The sequence below is a fragment of the Erpetoichthys calabaricus genome, chromosome 8 (genome assembly GCF_900747795.2).
Source record: "Erpetoichthys calabaricus chromosome 8, fErpCal1.3, whole genome shotgun sequence".
NCBI classification, from domain to species: Eukaryota; Metazoa; Chordata; class Cladistia; order Polypteriformes; family Polypteridae; genus Erpetoichthys; species Erpetoichthys calabaricus.
In genome coordinates, this window is record NC_041401.2 from 50,344,342 (window position 1) to 50,363,276 (window position 18,935).

Sequence of the window (18,935 nt, forward strand, 5' to 3'; positions counted from 1 at the left end):
TGAATATCTATTTAATTTTGCATACTAAGATGACTGTCATTTGCTCTGTGCTCCTGTGATAGGCTCCGTCTCTGAATTGCATTAGGCAGGTTTGAAAAAGTCATTTCAAATTATGTTACTGTCGTACAGTTCATATAAAAATCCGCCTTTTAGAAATTCTATTGTAACATTGCACGGTGCCTGCCATGGATTCTTGTTCTGTATATTGTTCTTTTCAGGTAGTTTCCTTTCCTTAGAAGGACAGTTGGTTTTAACAACACCAGAATGGTGACCCTGTGACTGCGACAGGTTTGTTCTTCTTGTATGCTTCCCTGTAGTTGGCACTGAAGCTGCTCTTTTGAGTAATAAGGCACTTTCCCACTGCACAGACTTTTTAGAAATACAGGAAGTAGTATTCTCACTGCAGGAACCTGGGCCATTTGTAGTTCCTGGTACTTTTTTTTACCTCTTACTCCAGAGTGTGTACTTTTCATTTAACCTGTAATTATCATGGGTAGGGATCAGATGAAGAATTGTGCTGATTGGTTCTGTAAGTAGTTTGGACTTTTGAGAAATATCAGTGAAGATGGAACATGGCACTTGGCATTGCATCACTCTTCATAGCTGCCTCCCTGGAGCGTCATGCCATGCACCGCATCAGTGCAATAATTTCCCCCATGAACTCGCTATTGCATAGTACTTGGAACTCCGGATAGCGCTGCGTTTTACAAGGCATCACTCCTCTTTGCATGTAACATATTTCACGTAAAGGTTACGGTTCCTGTTTTGCGGTGTCAAGGTAACACACAAAGTGGATAGGGACCACTAGTGGCGCAGGGCATACAACGTACAGGAACTCATTGGCTCCTGAAAACATGTGATGGGAAAGCATCTATAGAGTGCCAGCTCATAGTGCTGATTTGGGTGAAGGCATTCCTAGGTTGATTCCACTTGTCAGTGCTTATATGCATAAAGTATAATACATTTTTCACTTTCATTATTCTTTTTTTTTAATCTTTTAATATTTTCACCCTCATGAAGTCTGTTTCCGATTGTTTGGTCAGAGACATTTACACCAGTGGCCTGCTGGAGGTCATTTTGTAAGGCTCTGGCAGTGCTCATCCTGTTCCTCCTTGCCCAAAGGAGCAGATACCAGTCCTGCTGATGGGTTAAGGACCTTCTACAGCCCTGTCCGGCTCTCCTAGAGTAACTGCCTGTCTCCTGGAATCTCCTCCATGCCCTTGAGACTGTGCTGGGAGACACGGCAAACCTTCTGGCAATGATACGTATTGATGTGCCATCCTGGGGAAGTTGGAGTACCTGTGCAACCACTGTAGGGTCCAGGTATCACCTCATGCTACCAGTAGTGACACTGACCGTAGCAAAATGCAAAACTAGTGAAAAAACAGTCCGAAAAGATGAGGAGTGAAAAATTCATTGGCCTCCACCTGTTAAACCATTCCTGTTTTGGGGGTCATATCATTGTTGCCCCTCTAGTGCACCTGTTGTTAATTTCATTAACACCAAAGCAGCTGAAACTGATTAACTACTCCCTCTGCTACTTAACTGACCAGATCAACATCCCAGAAGTTTCATTGACTTGATGCTATATTCTGATTAAAAAGTGTTCCTTTAATTTTTTTGATATAAACACCATTATACAGACAAAAGTATTGGGACACACCTCTTAATAATTGAATTCAGGTGTATCAATCAGACCCATTGACACATGTGTATAAAATCAAGTACTTAGCCATGCAGTCTCCATTTACAAACACTTGTGAAACAGAATGGGTTGTTTTGAAGAGCTCAGTGACTTCAAGCATGGTGCCACCTTTGCAATAAGACGGTTCATAAAATTTCATTCCTGCTGGATATTCTACGGTCAGCTGTTTGCACGGAAAGTCACAGAGCGGGGTCAACAACTGCTAAGGTGCATGGTTCATAAAAGTCACTAACGCTCTGCTGATTCCATAACTGAAGAGTTCCAGGCTTCAACTACGAATAATGTAAGCACAAAAACTGTGCGGCAGGAGCTTCATTAAATTGGTTTCCATGGCTGAGCAGCTGCATGTAAGCCTCACATCACCAAATCCAGTGCCATGCGTCAGATGGAGTGGTCTAAAGCACATCATCAATCGACTGTGGAGCAGAGGAAATGTGTTCTATGGGGTGATGAATTATGCTTCTCTGTTTGGCAGTCAGACGTGCCAGTCTGAGTTTGGCGGATGCCGGGAGAACATTACCTGCCTGATTGCATTGTGCCAACTGTGAATTTCGGTGAAGGAGGGATAATGGTGTGGGGTTGTTTTTCACAGTTTGGGCTAGGCCCCTTACTTCTGGTGAAGTATCTTAATGCTTCAGCATACCAAGACATTTTGGACAACGCTATGCTTCCAACTTTGTGAACACAGTTTGGGGAAGGCCTTTTTCTGTTCCAGCATGTCTGTGCCCCAGATATCCATAAAGATATGATTGGATGAGTTTGGTGTGGAAGAACTTGACTGGCCCTCACAGAGCCCTGACCTCAACCCCATCGAACATCATTGGGATGAACATCACTGGGAGTCAGGCCTTCTCATTCAGTATCAGTGCCTGACCTCATAAATGCTTTACAGAATGAAAAGGCACAAATTCCCATAGAAACACTTCAAAATCTTGAGGAAAGACTTCCAAGAAGAGTGGAAGCTGTTATAGCTGCAAAGGTGGACCAACTCCATATTACAGTATATGTATTTGAATGCAATGTCATTAAAGTCCATTTTGGCGTAATGTTCAGGTGTTCCAATACTTTTGTCCATATAGTATACTGTATAAATAAAGTAAAATTCAGGGGCAATACCAAGAGTGCCAAAGAACTGGCTGAATCTTGGCAATCTAATGAAAAGCCATTATCAGACACTTGGACTTAAACCAAAATGTACAGACTTTAAAAGTCAAGTCAAGTTGGGGAGCATACACTGGTACAGTGCGTTGAGCACCTACTACACAACAAAAAAACTTGGGATCCCGGTTTACAACCCCCCAAGCAGACAGGCGGTCCAGTCCCACCCTCCAGAAATGACCCTCTATCTGCCGCAGCCAGGTGTTACGTGGGCGACCCCTTGATCTGGTCCAGCCACTTGGGTCCCCAACAATGAGGATCTTACGAGTTGGATCACCCTCGAGGAAACGCGCCACATGGCCATAGTGCCGTAACTGACGCTCCCTCACAATGCAGGTAATGTGCCTCATTCGGGATCCATGAGCAACCGCTCATTCGACACAAAGTAAAACCAACGGGACCTAAGGATTTTTCGGAGAGACACAGTACCAAAGGAGTCCAGTCTTTGCCTCAGGTCACTGGATAGCGTTCATGTCTCACAACCATATAGCAAGACAGGAAGCACCAGGACTCTAAAGACTTGGACCTTCGTCCTTCTGCATAGATATCGGGAGCGCCACAAACCCTTTTCTAGCGACCTCATGAACCCCCTTGCTCTCCCAATCCATCTACTGACTTCATAGGAAGAGTCACCAGAGACATGAATGTCACTGCTAAGGTAAGTAAACCTTTCAACAAGGTCAACACTCTCTCCGAAAACACACACTGCTGATGGCTGAGCCCAAGAGGTCATTAAAGGCCTGGATCTTGTTTCTTATCCAGGACACTTGCAAGCCCAGACACTCAGACTCCTCACTCAGTCTCTCGAGCGCCCTGATCAGAGCCTCCATTGACTCCGCGAAAATCACAGCATCGTCAGCAAAGTCAAGATCAGTGAACCTTTCTTCACCAACAGATGCCCCACAGCCGCTGGACCCCACGACCTTGCCCAACACCCAGTCCATACAAACATTGAACAGAGTAGGAGCAAGAACCCCAGAATCAATGGGAAAAATGCAGAGGTCCTGCTCCACTCTGCACAGCACTCACAGTACCAGTGTACAGGCCGGCCATGTTATCCAGCAACCTCAAGGGGATCCCGCGAATCCTCAGGATGTCCCACAGGGCAGCTCGATCAACCTTTAAAAGAAAAATTTCCAAATAATGATAAAGACTTTATGACCAACACTTTCAGAACCCCACCTTATTAATCCACTCCCCCCTTTACGATGCCCTCCCCTTCACTTGCTATATATTGTGTATGATTCCTGTATATCTAATCATTTTCCTCTGATGATGACACCTGGTTGGATGAAGAAAGCTTAGGAATAAAAAAACATTTTAAGATGTGTGACTCATTTTCTCCTTTTGTGGACCTCCAGCTACAAATATGCAAACCGTATCACAGAGCTTTGCTTCCATATATATACAGGGTGAGTCAAAATTATGTTAACACTAATGGTACTGCTATGTATATACTTATATAAAATTTTTGTGGACAATTTATGTGCCACATATGGTACATGTATTGAATATGATGGCGAACAGGTTGAGACATTACTGTAAATCATCTTGCACATATGAAGTATGTTTTGTGAATAAATTGTTTCCGCCATTCAAATGTTAACATAATTTTGACACACCCTGTATATGGAATGACTCTCTAAACTGAAGGATTTTTGGGATGCCAACTAGGTCATCCCCTTTATTCATTGCCAGACGAAATAAACCATGCAAAAAAAAAAAAAATGTGTGGCTTTGCGCTGCTCCACAGTCCGTGGTTTCTTATAAATTGTGTGTCACAATTCACAATGGGACAGTGCTCTATTCTGCAGCTTGCTCTGGCCGCAGTAGCTGTCTCCTTCTGGAACGCCCATCTTTTATGGCAGTCTGACTGGAAGGTGCAGGGTTAGGATGACCTTGTTGGGTGGCTTTTCACCGCTGTGAGGTAAGAAGACAAAGAGGTCAAAAATTAGTGGTCGCTCCCCCTCTTGTCTCAACGAGTTATTACATACCTTTACCAAACCTGCAGAGGAGCCCTTTGAAGTACATGAATGGCAATATATACAGTACATGAATATATCAATATATACTGTGTGTGTGTGTCTCTCTCTCTCTCTCTCTCTCTCTCTCTCTCTTACGCTCTCTCTCCTTTATATATATATATATATATAATATATATATATATATATATATATATATATATATATATATATATATATATATATATATATATAATGACCTTAAAGTACCTCAAACTGGACTTGTTTTTCACTGCTTGCACTCTCACACTTTATTTTAAGTTTAAGAGAAAAACAGGAAAGGCAAGAAAAACATAAAGGAAGCAGAAGTAACACAGCAACAGGGCAGAACTTGAAAGTGGCACCTCATAGCAAAGACAGCACTCTCTCAGAAGGCAGGAACATTATAGAATTCAATCATCTTGTCTGCAGAATTAGAATATGGGTTCTTTGGCATCTGGCATCTCACACAACCTGCTGAGTCTATAAGGACAGGTCCTCTTGTGAGTACAGCGATAAAACAATTTCATGATCAAAGAACAACTTTTCAAGTATTTTTTTCCTTGTGCTAAATTAGAGATTAAGTAGCTGAATATTTGTAGCACTTTCCAGCTTTTTCTAACTAACCATTACTTTCAACTGAGTTTCTATCAGCTCCTGTCCTACATGAGGTTAAGAACCATAGAGCCGTGTTAGTAGAAGGTGTGTGGATAGAGCCACTAAGAACCACTGTATACCAAAAAAATGAAGAAATTGTTCTGAATAAAAAGAAGAGGATGCACGTAGGGAATGCTTTTTGTATGCATTCTGTGTTTATGTCCAGCAGCACTTTTTCTCAGTTATTTTATTTCAGAGTTTGTATTGCATTACACTGTCAGCTGAATAGTCTTCGTTGTTTTCATTGACAGTTAACTGGTGAAGTAAAATGTGTTTTTATAGGATCCAGTTGTCTTTTTGTCTTGTTTAAACTGTTGCTGCCACATCTCCCAGCTATAGTAGCTTAGCCTTAGTTATTGTGGAGTTTCTACATTCTCCCCACATCCGAGAGTATTTTCAATCAATATGCTTACTTTCTCACTCATCCAGAAGACAAAATTAATTGGCAAATCTAAATTGGCCTGATATTAGTTTGCAGTTGTTTATGAGTGTGTCCTGTAAGTGACTTACTGATGTGTACTATCTTAATAAGCTGGTTAAGTTTGCAAATGGTACCAAACTAGGTGGAAGGTTAGGTAATGTAGAATCAGCCAAATCACTACAGAAAAACCTGTTTAGAATAAAGGTTTGGGCAAATTTATGGCACAGGAAATTTAACGTTAATAAATGTAAGGTATTGCTTATAGGAAGTGGGAATGTTAGATTTGAATACACAATAAAAGGTCTGAAACACGATAGTACACCTTACAGTAGGACATGGGTGGCATAGTGGACTCATGACTATCTGCTGTATATTATGATAGTGTAGAAAAACAATCAAGAAATCTTATAGAATGTTAGGTTATATAACACAACGTGTGGAGTACAAGATGGTTATGCTTAAGGTATATAACACACCAGTGAGGCCTGATCTGAAGATCTGTGTTCAGTTTTGGTCTCCATATTTCAAAATAGACATAGTAGTACTAGAGAAATTCCAGAGAAGAGCAACAAGGCTGATATCCTGGACTGAGAGGTACATGCTATGAGGGAGAATGAAGGAGCTGAAGTTTCTCATTTTAAGCAAATCGAGATTAAGGGTTGACATGATCACAGTGTTTGAAGTTTTGAAAGGAATTAGTACAGTGGATGCCATCTGTTACTTAAATCAATTCTGCAATAAGAACACTGAGACATGCATGTGAAAATGTTAGAACATTTTTCTACAAGCAGGGAACCATAGACACATGGAATAAATTCCCAAATATTGTGGCGGAGAGTAGGACATTCAGCCCCTTCACCTGATTTTATTTTGGACAATCTTGATGAATAGAGTTAACAAGCTTGTCAGAGTCAATGGCCTGTTCTAATCAAAATTGCTTTTATGTTCTAGTGTTCTTAAGTCTAGTGTTGCCTGAGAATGCTGTAGCTGTGGGCCTCTGTGATGAAAATGTGGATTTGGAAAATTAATGAATACATAAGTGGCATTTCAATCATAGAAATAATAACTATAAAAGTGATAACATTTGTTTACTGTAACACAATATGTTTAGATGTACTGAAATATATTAAGTGAATTTACTGAAACTAAAAAGCTCTTTTCTATTTTTCAGGATGTCACAATGAGCTCTTCAGTTAAATCTCCAGCAGATAAATTAAGCTCAAACCACCAATCAGGTGCTGTTCAAATGAGAATTAAGAATTTAACAGCAAATTATGATCGACTGAGCCAAACAAAATCGATGGTTCTTGTTGAACCAGAACAGTCATTACGACCAGTAAGTACCACTATAGCTTCATATGTGCTGTGATGGATAAATTTTTTTTACTTCAACACTTTTAAAGATAAAATACAATGATTTGATATTTTCTAATGGTTGCATTCAAGTTATACCATTTTACATTCATTATTTCCCAGTTCCTTTTCTTCTTCTGTAACTGTCTGAAGATGCCAGAACCTTTGACTCTTTAAGCTTTAAAATAGGTAATTTGTAGTCGCTGAATATTCAATATTAGTTATTTACATTATTCACCATTTCTGCGTTTGCTGGCTCCATGTGCTTAAATCACATGGTTCACAATTCTACTTGAAATACTGTATATTCACTGCTGAAGTTGGGGCTTTACAAAAATTACCATTTTAAAAGATTTTGGCTTGTACATTTGGTGTTTAGTCTTCGTACATGTTACATAACCTTTGCATCTATAAGAATTATGCCAGAGGTTTAGAAGGAGACACAATTACTTCTTGTGATGTAGAAAAACTTACGACACTGATCGTTTGGCCTCTAACTCTGACCCATCAATTGTTTGTTATTTTTGTAGGTCTGTTTGCCTTTAGGTACCTTAGAGTTCCAATAGTGCCTTGGGAAGCAACAAACTGTGACTTCTATGTTTGCTACCTCCACACTGTACATGTGGTGCTGGATTGTAAATATTTGATTTTAGTGACAGCTTTTTGTAAGCACACTATCAGTCATTTCTTGCTGTTCTAAATTATATATGACTTGCCATCTCAACCTGTCTGTTTATTTAAAAAGACTTTGCCATAGCAGCATCAGAGAAAGGGTGAATCAGAAAATCAAACAGCTCTCTACAGCTGGAGATTATGTGTGTAAAAGGATAATAAATGCAGCATACTTCCAAAATGATAAAGTTTACATGATTGGTTTTTGATATGATTATGAGCTTTTTAACATTTATTCCTATTTTTCAGTAAATGTTCATATTAGGGCGGCACGGTGGCGCAAAGCCCACTGCTGCCTCGCAGTTAGGAGACCCGGGTTTACTTCCTGGGTCCTCCCAGCGTGGAGTTTGCATGTTCTTCCTGTGTCTGCATGGGTTTCCTCCAGGTACTCTGGTTTCCTCCCACAGTCCAAAGACATGCAGGTTAGGTGCATTGGTGATTCTAAATTGACATTAGTGTATGCTTGGTGTGTGTGTGTGCCCTGCCCAGGGTTTGTTTCCTGCCTTGCGCCCTGTGTTGGCTGGGATTGGCTCCAGCAGACCCCCGTGACCCTGTACTTAGGATATAGCGGGTTGGATGGATGGATGGATGTTCATATTATGTATTCATTATAATAATGTTAAAATATTTTGGTGTCTTGTTTGGATGTCATTTTATCCTTCTATATTGGCAATCAGGACCCATTGCTGCCACATGCCTATAACATCATCAAATATATGCTATAAAACATTTCACATTATATTTTTATTTTGTTGTTACATCATTTTGTTTATTATGGATGCATCTAATTCTCCACCCCCCTCCTCCCATGATGACTGGAAGTCGTGAAATATGATGTCACAAACTCATCGGTAAAGAGGTTAGCATCATGAATTTCCATGTTGTCCAAGATTGAGGATAAAAAAAAAACAATTGTGTTTCATTCATCTTGGGGTACATAACTTTTTTTAAAATCAAAATTAAAAATTCAACAAAAGATGAAAATTGGTTTAAGTGGATGCTGAAAAAAATGATGGATGGATGGAAAAAGAGTTACAGATAAATCATCGATCATGGATAGTGTAATGTTTAGCCCTGCTGTCTTAAATATCCGGTCTCCTAAGGTCAAATCCTGTTACTGCCCTGGTGTAGTTTGTAAGTGTTTGGCAAGGACTTTTCTCCAGGTAATCTAGTTTCCTACCGTAGTCTAAATATGAACATGGTTAATTTATTAATAAAGTGACTGGTCCTCCATGAAGCTGTATAGATATGTTAGTAGGTCTACCCCATGATAGACTGGGAGCCCAGGTTACTTTGTGAAGATTAAGGTGGAATAGGCTATGTCTCCAGTGTGACACAATATAACTGAAGCAAAGAAGGTATAGAAAATGAATGAAAATCCATGCACAAATAAAACTTATGGTACATGATAAGATGGAGAAAAGATAAAGAAGCAAAAGTGTGGCATGAAAACCCAAATATGCACTAGGTCCCTGAAGTGCAACCTCCTGTACATACAGTACATTCCCAAGATCTGTGGCCTGGGGACTTGTATGCTACAGCACAACTAAAGTACTTTCTTACATAAATAGGTGGTCCAGAGAAGAAGAAAAAAAACATGAATACTTGTAAGTTCAATTATTTTCATTATTCATTTGCCCATCATATCAACCAAACATTTTTTATTTTCATAAAAGTTAATATATAAAATCACACATAAAAGCAAAAGCAAACAATCTAGAAAATGATGCTCCTTTTTTCCACCATTCATCACACATTAATTGTCAGAAATGTGTATTATGATTAACACAACAGTATGAAATTAAGCAACAAATGCATTAAAAACATTATAATGCAAAGATGATTCCTTCTTTTTATCAAAGCAGATAGATAATAATTGAAAACAACAGATGATGAATTTAAAAATTCTGGCAACAGCTGTGCAGTGACATTAATGATTGACGATACAGAACTTCTGGAAAGTGTGACTATAAAATGTCTCCACATTTTCTATAAGGCATGCTATGATTTCTTTCAAAAACCATTATGTAAAATTGAACATAAAAAGATAACATGCTTTAGGTGTCTGTGAGACTGTTGTTCCATTCACACAATAAAAAGCTGCCACAAGTTTTAGTATTTTTTTTTAAATTTTTTGACAAGCTTGAAAACATCACAGCATGAGGTTGCAAATGGAATTATTTAGCAAAATTGCAAGAGATCCATCTCTACCAGAATTATACACCTCAATAGCCTGCAGAACTCAGCTACCAATTAACACCTACTTTATTACATGTTGGGACGTTCTTAATGTTCTTGCATGTGTTTATGCACTATTACCTTGACGGATGCCTCTTCTACAATTAGACATAATTGGCATATCAATATGCAAAAGTTAAATGGATTAACCCTCCTCAAAACTAATGAGCATTTCCATAAGCAGCTGGTAAATGGGACAAAATTAGCATCTGACATTTTTTGACAAATGTTTTTGATAAAGATTTTAAAATACCTGTAAAGTAAAAAAAAAAAGAGAGAAAGAAAAAACAAAAAACCTCTTGTGCTGTAGGTAATCTAACGTGCATTAAGAACATGGTGAATATACTTATGTAACAGAACATACGGCTAGATGTGCATGTCAAAATTAATGTTACAACAAATGGAAGATCCAAATTCAAGACAACAGTGATAATTATAGCAACTGAAGGATGGTCAAGTTATAGGTAGGCTTCACCAGAAGGCACATTTTAATTGCTGTGTAGGATAGCTAGACTTACACCCACCTTTGCAAAACCCTCATAAAAGAAACATTGCGGCTGAAGTGATTAATTTCTTAAAATGTGGCAGCTCAGGGTAAAAAGACTTTTACATGGAGTGAAAAAAAATCTTTAAAGAACAAAGATCAAGGAATTGGTATAGTTTGAAAGTAAGTGATTACTTAAAAAGCCTTTTATTTGGTGGAGTTAATGTTTAAGTAGTTATCTGCCTGTTTTTAGATTAGCCAGCATTGCAATTAATTTGATTCAAGTTACAGTACTTCTAAATGAACTGGAACTCTTTTAAATGACCTTTTATAAACTGAGAAAAAAATTATATACTTTATTAGCAACACTTTAGAATAAGGGCTACCTAGGTGTATCCATAAATATTCTGCATACAGGTGGTGCAAAGAAACAGCACATCGTTTTTGCTCAAATATTCCTGACTGACAACGTGGTGTGTACAGGTGTGCTGTCATGGTGCAAAATGCAGTTGTAGGTGCGCCATTTCTCTGGAGTTTTTTTCCTGTTTTCTCATAGACACTTCAGCAGTTCAGTGTAATGTCACTGATTAACTGTCTTTTTATGGAGAAGAAATTCTTTATGAACAAGCCTGTCAGCGTTGCAGAAATGCGGTCCTCATTGTCTTTTGAAAATCTGCTATGGTGGCTTGGGGGAAAAAAAAATGTCTAATTCACCTGTGCAACTGTAGAATAACTTGGCACAATGAAACTCGACAGACTGGTTAACTGTACTGTAGGTATCCGTGGCATATTCAAGAACTTCACCCAACTCCCAGGCTACTGACCGATTCTGGGACTTTTTAGGTCTACCCTCATATTTTTACTGACCAGTTCCTTATACTACACTAATTTGTCCCATTTTCTTGCTAATCAGAAGGAAATGTAACCTACCTAATACAAAGTAATAGGAAAATGGTGTTGTGTTTAACTTTAAATTAGAGAATATTCCATTTATCTTTCCAAAATCAATAAAAAAAACTTTCCTTTATATTACAACTCTTCATCAGTGCCATCTTCAACAGTCTCAATTTATGCAAGCCTTCCAGCTTTTCTGTTTCCACCATTTTTGTTTTATTTTATTTGGTGGGAAGAGAGCTTAGAGCTGGTTCCAGACTTGCGTCAAACCCTGCGAGAATAGGCAATGGCTTCCCAAACCCCTAAACAGAACATGTGGGTTGGCAAATAGATGGAAGGATGGATGGGCAATTCATGTGTATCTATAATTCTGCTAAAATGCAAGACTTTTTGGTAAAGTTTGAATAACAATAAGAATATTTGAGCAGGGCTGTCTTAACAGCATTATAGGGGCCCCTATCTACACAACCACTCACAGGAATAAAAATTTATGTAAAGTTAAACATATATTTATTGTATTGATACTTCCAACAAAATCAGTGTTTAAACATTAAAAAACATGCTGTACAGCAAAGATTAATCAACACAAATGTTTGAACAATATAACACGAGCCTTGAAAAACACAATGTTAACATATAAATGATACTCAATTGGTAAACCATGCAGGTGGAGATGGCACAGTATGAAATTACTATGAATTATTTATTATTAATCAAGTGTTCAACACAAACGTTTGCAAAATTTCTTTGCAGAGAATTGAGTGACATTAACATATACGCTTTTATGTTATGTAGTGCATGAGATTCACATACACATACAAGCACGTGAGGTTGCAGAGGTGACCATGATACTAAATCAGAGGCGAATGCCAATATCTACTTGTAACACAATAACAAATATTTACAGTTTAGTATAGTATAGTATTTATTTATTAACAGCAAGCCACAACATAAATTAGCATGGGGCCCCTAGGCTTGTGGGATCCCTGAGCAACTGCCCAGCGTGTCCATACATTAAGACAGCCCTGTATGTTCCTCAGATGTAAATCGAAAGTAACAAAAGCATAAGATATCTGTTGAATAGGTAAATGGTACAATTTATTGACTTCCATTGCTCTGTATAGAAGTGGTTTAAATTGCCTAATTATCTTTATAACTTGCAATAAACAAGCCGTGTTAACTGAAACTACATGAATAGAATTAATATTTTAATTTTATTTGTAAATGCAGAATTGTATAGAAGTCCATCGCTATCATTTTAATGTGAAACAGAATGAAGTAAAACGAAAATATATTTTGCGCACTCTACATATATACTATATGGACAAAATTTTGCAGATACCTGACCATCACATCTATATGAGCCTGTTGGACATCCCTTTCCAAAACCGTGCACATTAATATGGAGTTGTCCCCCTGATTTGAAACTATAACAGCCTCCATTCATCTGAGAAAGCTTTCCACAAGTTTTTCGAGTACGTCTGTGGGAATTTGTGCCAATTCATTCAAAAAGAGCATTTGTGATGTCAGGTACTGATGCTGCACTAGAACACCTGGCTCACTATCAGTGTTTCAGCAGGGTTGAGGTCAGGGCCACTCAAGTTCCTCCATACAAAACTTGTCAACCTATGTCTTCACGGATCTGGCTTTGTGCACAGGGGCACAGTAATGCAGGGACAGAAATGGGCCTTCTCCAAAAAGGTGCCACCAAGTTGGATGTGAATGTCTAAAATTACTTTGTATGTTGTAGCTTTAACACTACCCTTCACTTTTGGAGGAGGACTGGCCCAAACCCTGAAAAAATACCTGAAAAACACACCATCCTCTTTGAGCCTAGAAGGTAGCATTCTTGTGGCATCCACCAAACCCAGATTTGTCCATCAGATGGAAAAATAGTGACGCATTTCAAAGAACACGTTTCCACTGTTCCAGAGTCCAGGCAGTGCTCTGCATTGCGCATAGTGATCTCAGGCTTGTGTGAAGTTGCTCAGCCTTGAAAAAAAACATTTCATGAAGCTCCCGACATATAGTTTTTGTGCTGATGTTGCTTCCAGAGGCTGTTTGGAACTCTGTTGTGAGTGATGCAAGAGAAGATAAGCGATTGTTCTTCATTATGTACTTTAGCACTTGGTGGACTTGCTATTTGCTGTGTGAGTTTGTGTGGTCTACTACTTTCTTGCTTAGCTGCTGTTGCTATTAGATGCTCCCACTTCACAATAATAACACTTACAGTTGACTGGGACAGATCATCAGAGCAGAAATTTTTGAGGTGGAGTCCCTTGTTCATGTACTCAGTATAAAATATCACAATAAATTACTTAATTTCACCTGATACAGCCCAAGTTTTTCCTTCCTCCAACAATATATATATATATATATATATATATATATATATATATACACAGTATATATATACCGTATATATTGTGGCGGACGGCTGGGGCCCTTGCCCAGCCAGGACGCCTCCACACTGGAAGGGAAGCATGTTCAGAGCATTACCTCCCCAGAAGTGCTAGGTGGCAGCCCCCATGGGTTGCAGCGCCGCCTCAGACTCCTGCAGGGCTCCATGGAGCTGGAGCTGGATACAACCCTGCTGGGATCCATGGGCGCCGCCAGGGGATGCTGCAGCAGATGCTGAGCCCTTATGGCCAGCTCTTCCACCAAACCAGGAAGTGCTGCCGGAAATACGTCAATGAGCTCCTGGAACACTTCTGGGTGCCTTATAAAAGGAGCCAGCGGCCACTACTCTGGGGGCCAGAGTCGGGTGGGAGAAGACAAAGCTTGCCAGGAGGAGTGAAGAAAAAAAGAGAGAGAAAGAAGAAGAGTGTTGTGTCTGTTTGCTGTGCTTGGGGACTGTGCTAGGCTTGTGGGAAACGGGGAAGGCATTTCCCATGAGGAAAAAAGAAAAAGAAAAAATCATGTGTGCCTTGAACTTCTGTCCTGTGTTTGTCTGTGCCGGGTCTGCGTAGCGGTGAGCCCACTGCAGGCCACAATATATACACATATGCTGTATATATATATGCAGTATATGTATTCATTTATATTTCCTTTTTAAGATGAGAACAGCACTATGTACAGATTCACAAAATCATATTTCCCAAAGTAATAATTCTCTTTTTAAAAAGCAGAATAAAGGTTCATTTTATTTCTGTCTTGCCTCAAAAAACTACTTTGAACTGAACAGCTTTAAAAGTGAGGAGTGGACAAGTCTTAGAAAGCTGCATCAAAGTAGAAGCATTTTACAGACAAGTCATAAGGGTGTTAGATTATTAATCTTCGTGGAAGAAATACCTCCATATTGACCTTTTTAAATCACATAAGTCAACAACATCCAAACTCTTATGCAAATGCATTAAACCTTATCATAACAAATAGTTGTGAACATGCGAAAAATAGCTTTCATTCAGCACAGTTGGTATTCTGCAGTGGAGCCATCTATCAAGTACAGTACATTAAAGTGAAGGTGATAGTTTCTAGTAATGTGTGGAATAGATGAAACATCCTATTAGATATTTAATAAATAGATAATTTCCTTGTGTCTGGCTTTCTGATGTTTTCTCATTAGGAACCCATTAAATGAGAAGTTGGTTGACACCTTGCTTTGAAAATTCTAGTGAGAAACTTGTAGAAGTTTCATTCTTCTTGTTTTGTTTAGCAAATTCCTCGATATCTAGCTTTTAATATTTTTTTTTCTCTCTTTAAATGGTGTCTATTAAAACTATCCCTGTTTTAACTTTCATATATTTTACAGTCTGGGAGAAGTTTGCAACTAGAGGAATGTTTTACTTATCCGAGTTTAACAATCGCAGGTTATGACCCTATTAACTTCAAATGAAGCTAGAAGTCTAGTTAGAGGCATTGTTTGCCAAACTGTCCTGTAGTTGGCCTTGATATTTTATAAAAGTGACACTGAGCTAGGCTGGATTTTATAGGACATGGCAGTTATCACAAAGGTAATTGTGTATCATGTTTTTTTTTCCTTTGCTTTTGTGAAAAACTAAAAAGAAAATGCAGCTAAACCAGGCTGTCAAGACACATCGAAGATCAATTAAAAATGAAGCAATCTATTGACACAGAAGTCTATTTAAGCTGCCGTGTTTGGAGATGAAAACTTTGCCGTTTGTCTTGCATTGCTATGAGCCTTGGATTACTAAGGTTCCTGTAGGTACTGTAAATTAAGAGCCCTCTGCATCAGAATTAATTACTTTAAGAAGCTTACCCTTGGGGTGACTTCTGCACTTATGTCTTTCTGATTTGACAGCTGTAAAAGGTGGTTTAAGAAGTGAGTTGTGGACCTTTTCATCATAGTAATTACTTTTATAGGCACATTAAATAAGATTGGAAATGGCAGTCCACCTTTTCTTTCTACAGTGATCCTTGAAAGTGCTGAGAATTGATGAAACCTCCCGCACACTTCATGAAGCAGGGCATTTTATTTGATTTGATATGCAATTGTTAATAATTTAAAATGATCATTTAGACAATATCCTTTTCTGCTTTAGAGTTATTTTACTACAGAAGGTATACCTGATGGCCTGATTTTTTTTCTGTGAAATAAACAGTTTATCCCACATCTAGTCACTGTGTGGAGTTTGCACATTTCCTTTGGTCTATGTGGTCTCCAGCATTTCTTCTGTTTGAATCTTGTTCTGATTGTAAATTTAATGTGAATATTAAGGTTTCAACTAATACTTCTAGTGAGCACGGTACCTCAGGGGATGCCACTGCTCTCTCACAAATTTAGCATCCTAGGTTTGAATCTTGTACTAGTTGTGTGGAATTGACATGCTCTACTCTTGTCTGCATGGAGTTTTTATTTGGGGTTTTGAGATCTTCCACATCCTCAAAGATTCACATTAAATTAACTGCTGATTCTAAATTGCCTTAGTGGGTGTGTGTGTGTGTGTGAATGAGCCATGTGATGGTCTACTATCCTGCCCAGATTTGCTTCCTTATAGCTGCCAGGAAAAGTGCCAGCCTCCTACAAACCTTGATTGGAACAAGCATAATTGAGATTGTGTTATAGACACAAATGGACTGGCATCTGCACTGGGATGGAAGTTCTTGCCTTAACTGGTCAGCTAGCCTCCATTATGGGTGGACAGCTGGGACGGATGAGTGTCCCATCCAGGGTGGGTGCTGTTCCCTACCTCATGGCTGAGTTAATGAATGGACAAAGGGACCAACTTTTCCCGCAGTATGCTAGGTGCAGTGCTCCTCTGGTGTACCTCTAGTTTGGGACACTTGCAGGAGTTAATGGGAACTGTAGTTTGGAAGGGCAGCCCTATTGGGTTCCGGGGAAGGCCACCACGGTGCACTGCAGGGAGTGGACTCCATTTTTTTATGGCTGTTTTGCCTGGCCTGGAAGTGGTTCCTGGGTACAATGCTCTGGCACTGGAAGTACTCCCAAGTCTGGCATAAAGGCAGCCACTCCATCTCACTCAGGAGAGTTGGAGAGGAGAGAGGAGAAGGACAATGCTTGCCAGCAATGTGCGCAGGAGAAAAGAATGGAAGAAGACGGAAAAGGAGAAGAAAATAAAAGAATTAGTATTGTATTATCTGGAGGAGCCTGTAAAAGGCAATTATGTGAAATACCATATATGCAGTTAGATAATAATATTTCTCTGTGAGTAATTTACAATAGTTAATTGCTTTGATGATCTCTTTAAATGAGTTATGTTTATTGCGGCATTTCTCTGTTAGCCATCATCATTATCATTTCCATCATCATCACAGGTTTAACTGTTATTTTCTGGGCTTACTCAGGTTAGTTGACTATTTCTCAAATCTTCTTTCTCCACTCCATGTAGTCCTGGGCCTTCTTTGGACTGAGACCCATATTTATCATTTCATCCAATACCACCTAAAATCAACGTTTACAGTGGACGTTAGTGTCCACAATGATATAAATGTGTGAGGAAACATTAACTAAGGTCAGAAGAGCAGATAGAGCAGAAGATAGGGAAAGTTTTGATGTAAAAGTAGGATTGCACTGGAGATCTGTTCTGAGTCTATTGCTTCTCATTGAAGTGATGAAGATGGAAGTGCCATCTTGTATGTTTGAATACCTTGTAGTTTTACCAAAAACTGAAGGGGAAATGAAGAAGAATGATCCTGAAATTAAAGGCTATTTTGAAAGAGGAAGGCCTAAGGTAAATATAAGACGATGATGTTTGGAGGCGAAGAGGCAGGAGGACATGGAAGACGTGAGTGCATGGCCATATGGCATGTAAAGCATTGGTGCTGGGAGAATTTCAATGCAGCGCATAAGCTGTCGAAAATGGGTGCAAAAGGAATGTAATGGTGTTAAGGTTACTGTGAAGGAAAGCTGTATGACCTTTACTTGGTCACTGTGTGAGAGGGAAAGAGAATGCTGATGTAATGCGTGAGGGTGGACATGATTGGGAAGCTTATTTAGGATAAAATTGTGTGTTCTATTTAATTTTTTTAAGTACTAAAGTATAAAACTGGATATCAGCAATGGTATTGTTTTGGTGAAAGTAGGGAAATTCTGCTACTGGGTGACGTGTTGAGTGCACATGAAAGTGTAGGCACAGCATTGATAGGGAAGGAGAGAGGTTCATGGATATTGATGGGTTGGTGACCTAGCAAACTATGTGTAGCAAAGCCATGGAAGCTCTTGTATGACGATGATCTTGAATTTGGTGTTCTTCCATTGACTTTCAAAAAGAAAAAATGTGAATAGCATTTATTTACTTGACACTTCAGTCTGTACCAATTTACAAATTTGAGGTATAGCAGTGGCTGTTCATGGCTTGCACACTTCCTCTCTAAAGTTTGCACATTCTCCATTTTCTATATCCATTCACTTTCAACACTCAAAAGCATGGGTGTTAGGTTAATTAGCAGCACTATACTGGTTCTGTATGCAAGTATAGATTAGCATAAGTGTGCCAGGAGATACACTAGCAACCCATCCATGCTTTGTTCCTGTCAGGTTGGCCTATTGTTCTCATGGTCCTAAACTGAATTAAGTTCATTGATGAATATAGGAGCTGAAAAATTGGTAACACTTTTTTTCCAAGTCAGGACCATACCTGTAGGTAAATGTATTTTATAATCCAGCAATTTATCCAGGCCACCACACCACCTTTATTATTTTGGAACATATTTCCAGAGACTGAAATACCACCTTCTGGGAACATCAGCAACACCAATACAACCCTCATCAACCTTCAGGGTCTTGTCACAAAACATAACCACATAACATTAGAATTGGAAGTCGCACACAAGTCTGAAAGTTCCTCACACAAACTAACTCATTATAATCAGCCTGATTTTAGAGTCTGGACACATCCAGCCTCATTCTCCTGGTAGGTGGAAGCCTACTGG

At 39.1% G+C, this 18,935-nt stretch overlaps 1 protein-coding gene across 1 annotated transcript in view; it reads left to right on the top strand.

Annotated features, from left to right (window-relative positions):
* Positions 1–18,935, top strand: part of arhgap15 (Rho GTPase activating protein 15) — a 709,745-nt gene that overhangs the window by 37,744 nt on the left and 653,066 nt on the right. Inside the window, exon 3 of the mRNA XM_028806513.2 lies at positions 7,113–7,277. Within this exon, the coding sequence (XP_028662346.1) occupies positions 7,122–7,277 (156 nt within the window). The 5' untranslated portion in view covers positions 7,113–7,121. The remainder of the gene's footprint in view (positions 1–7,112; positions 7,278–18,935) is intronic.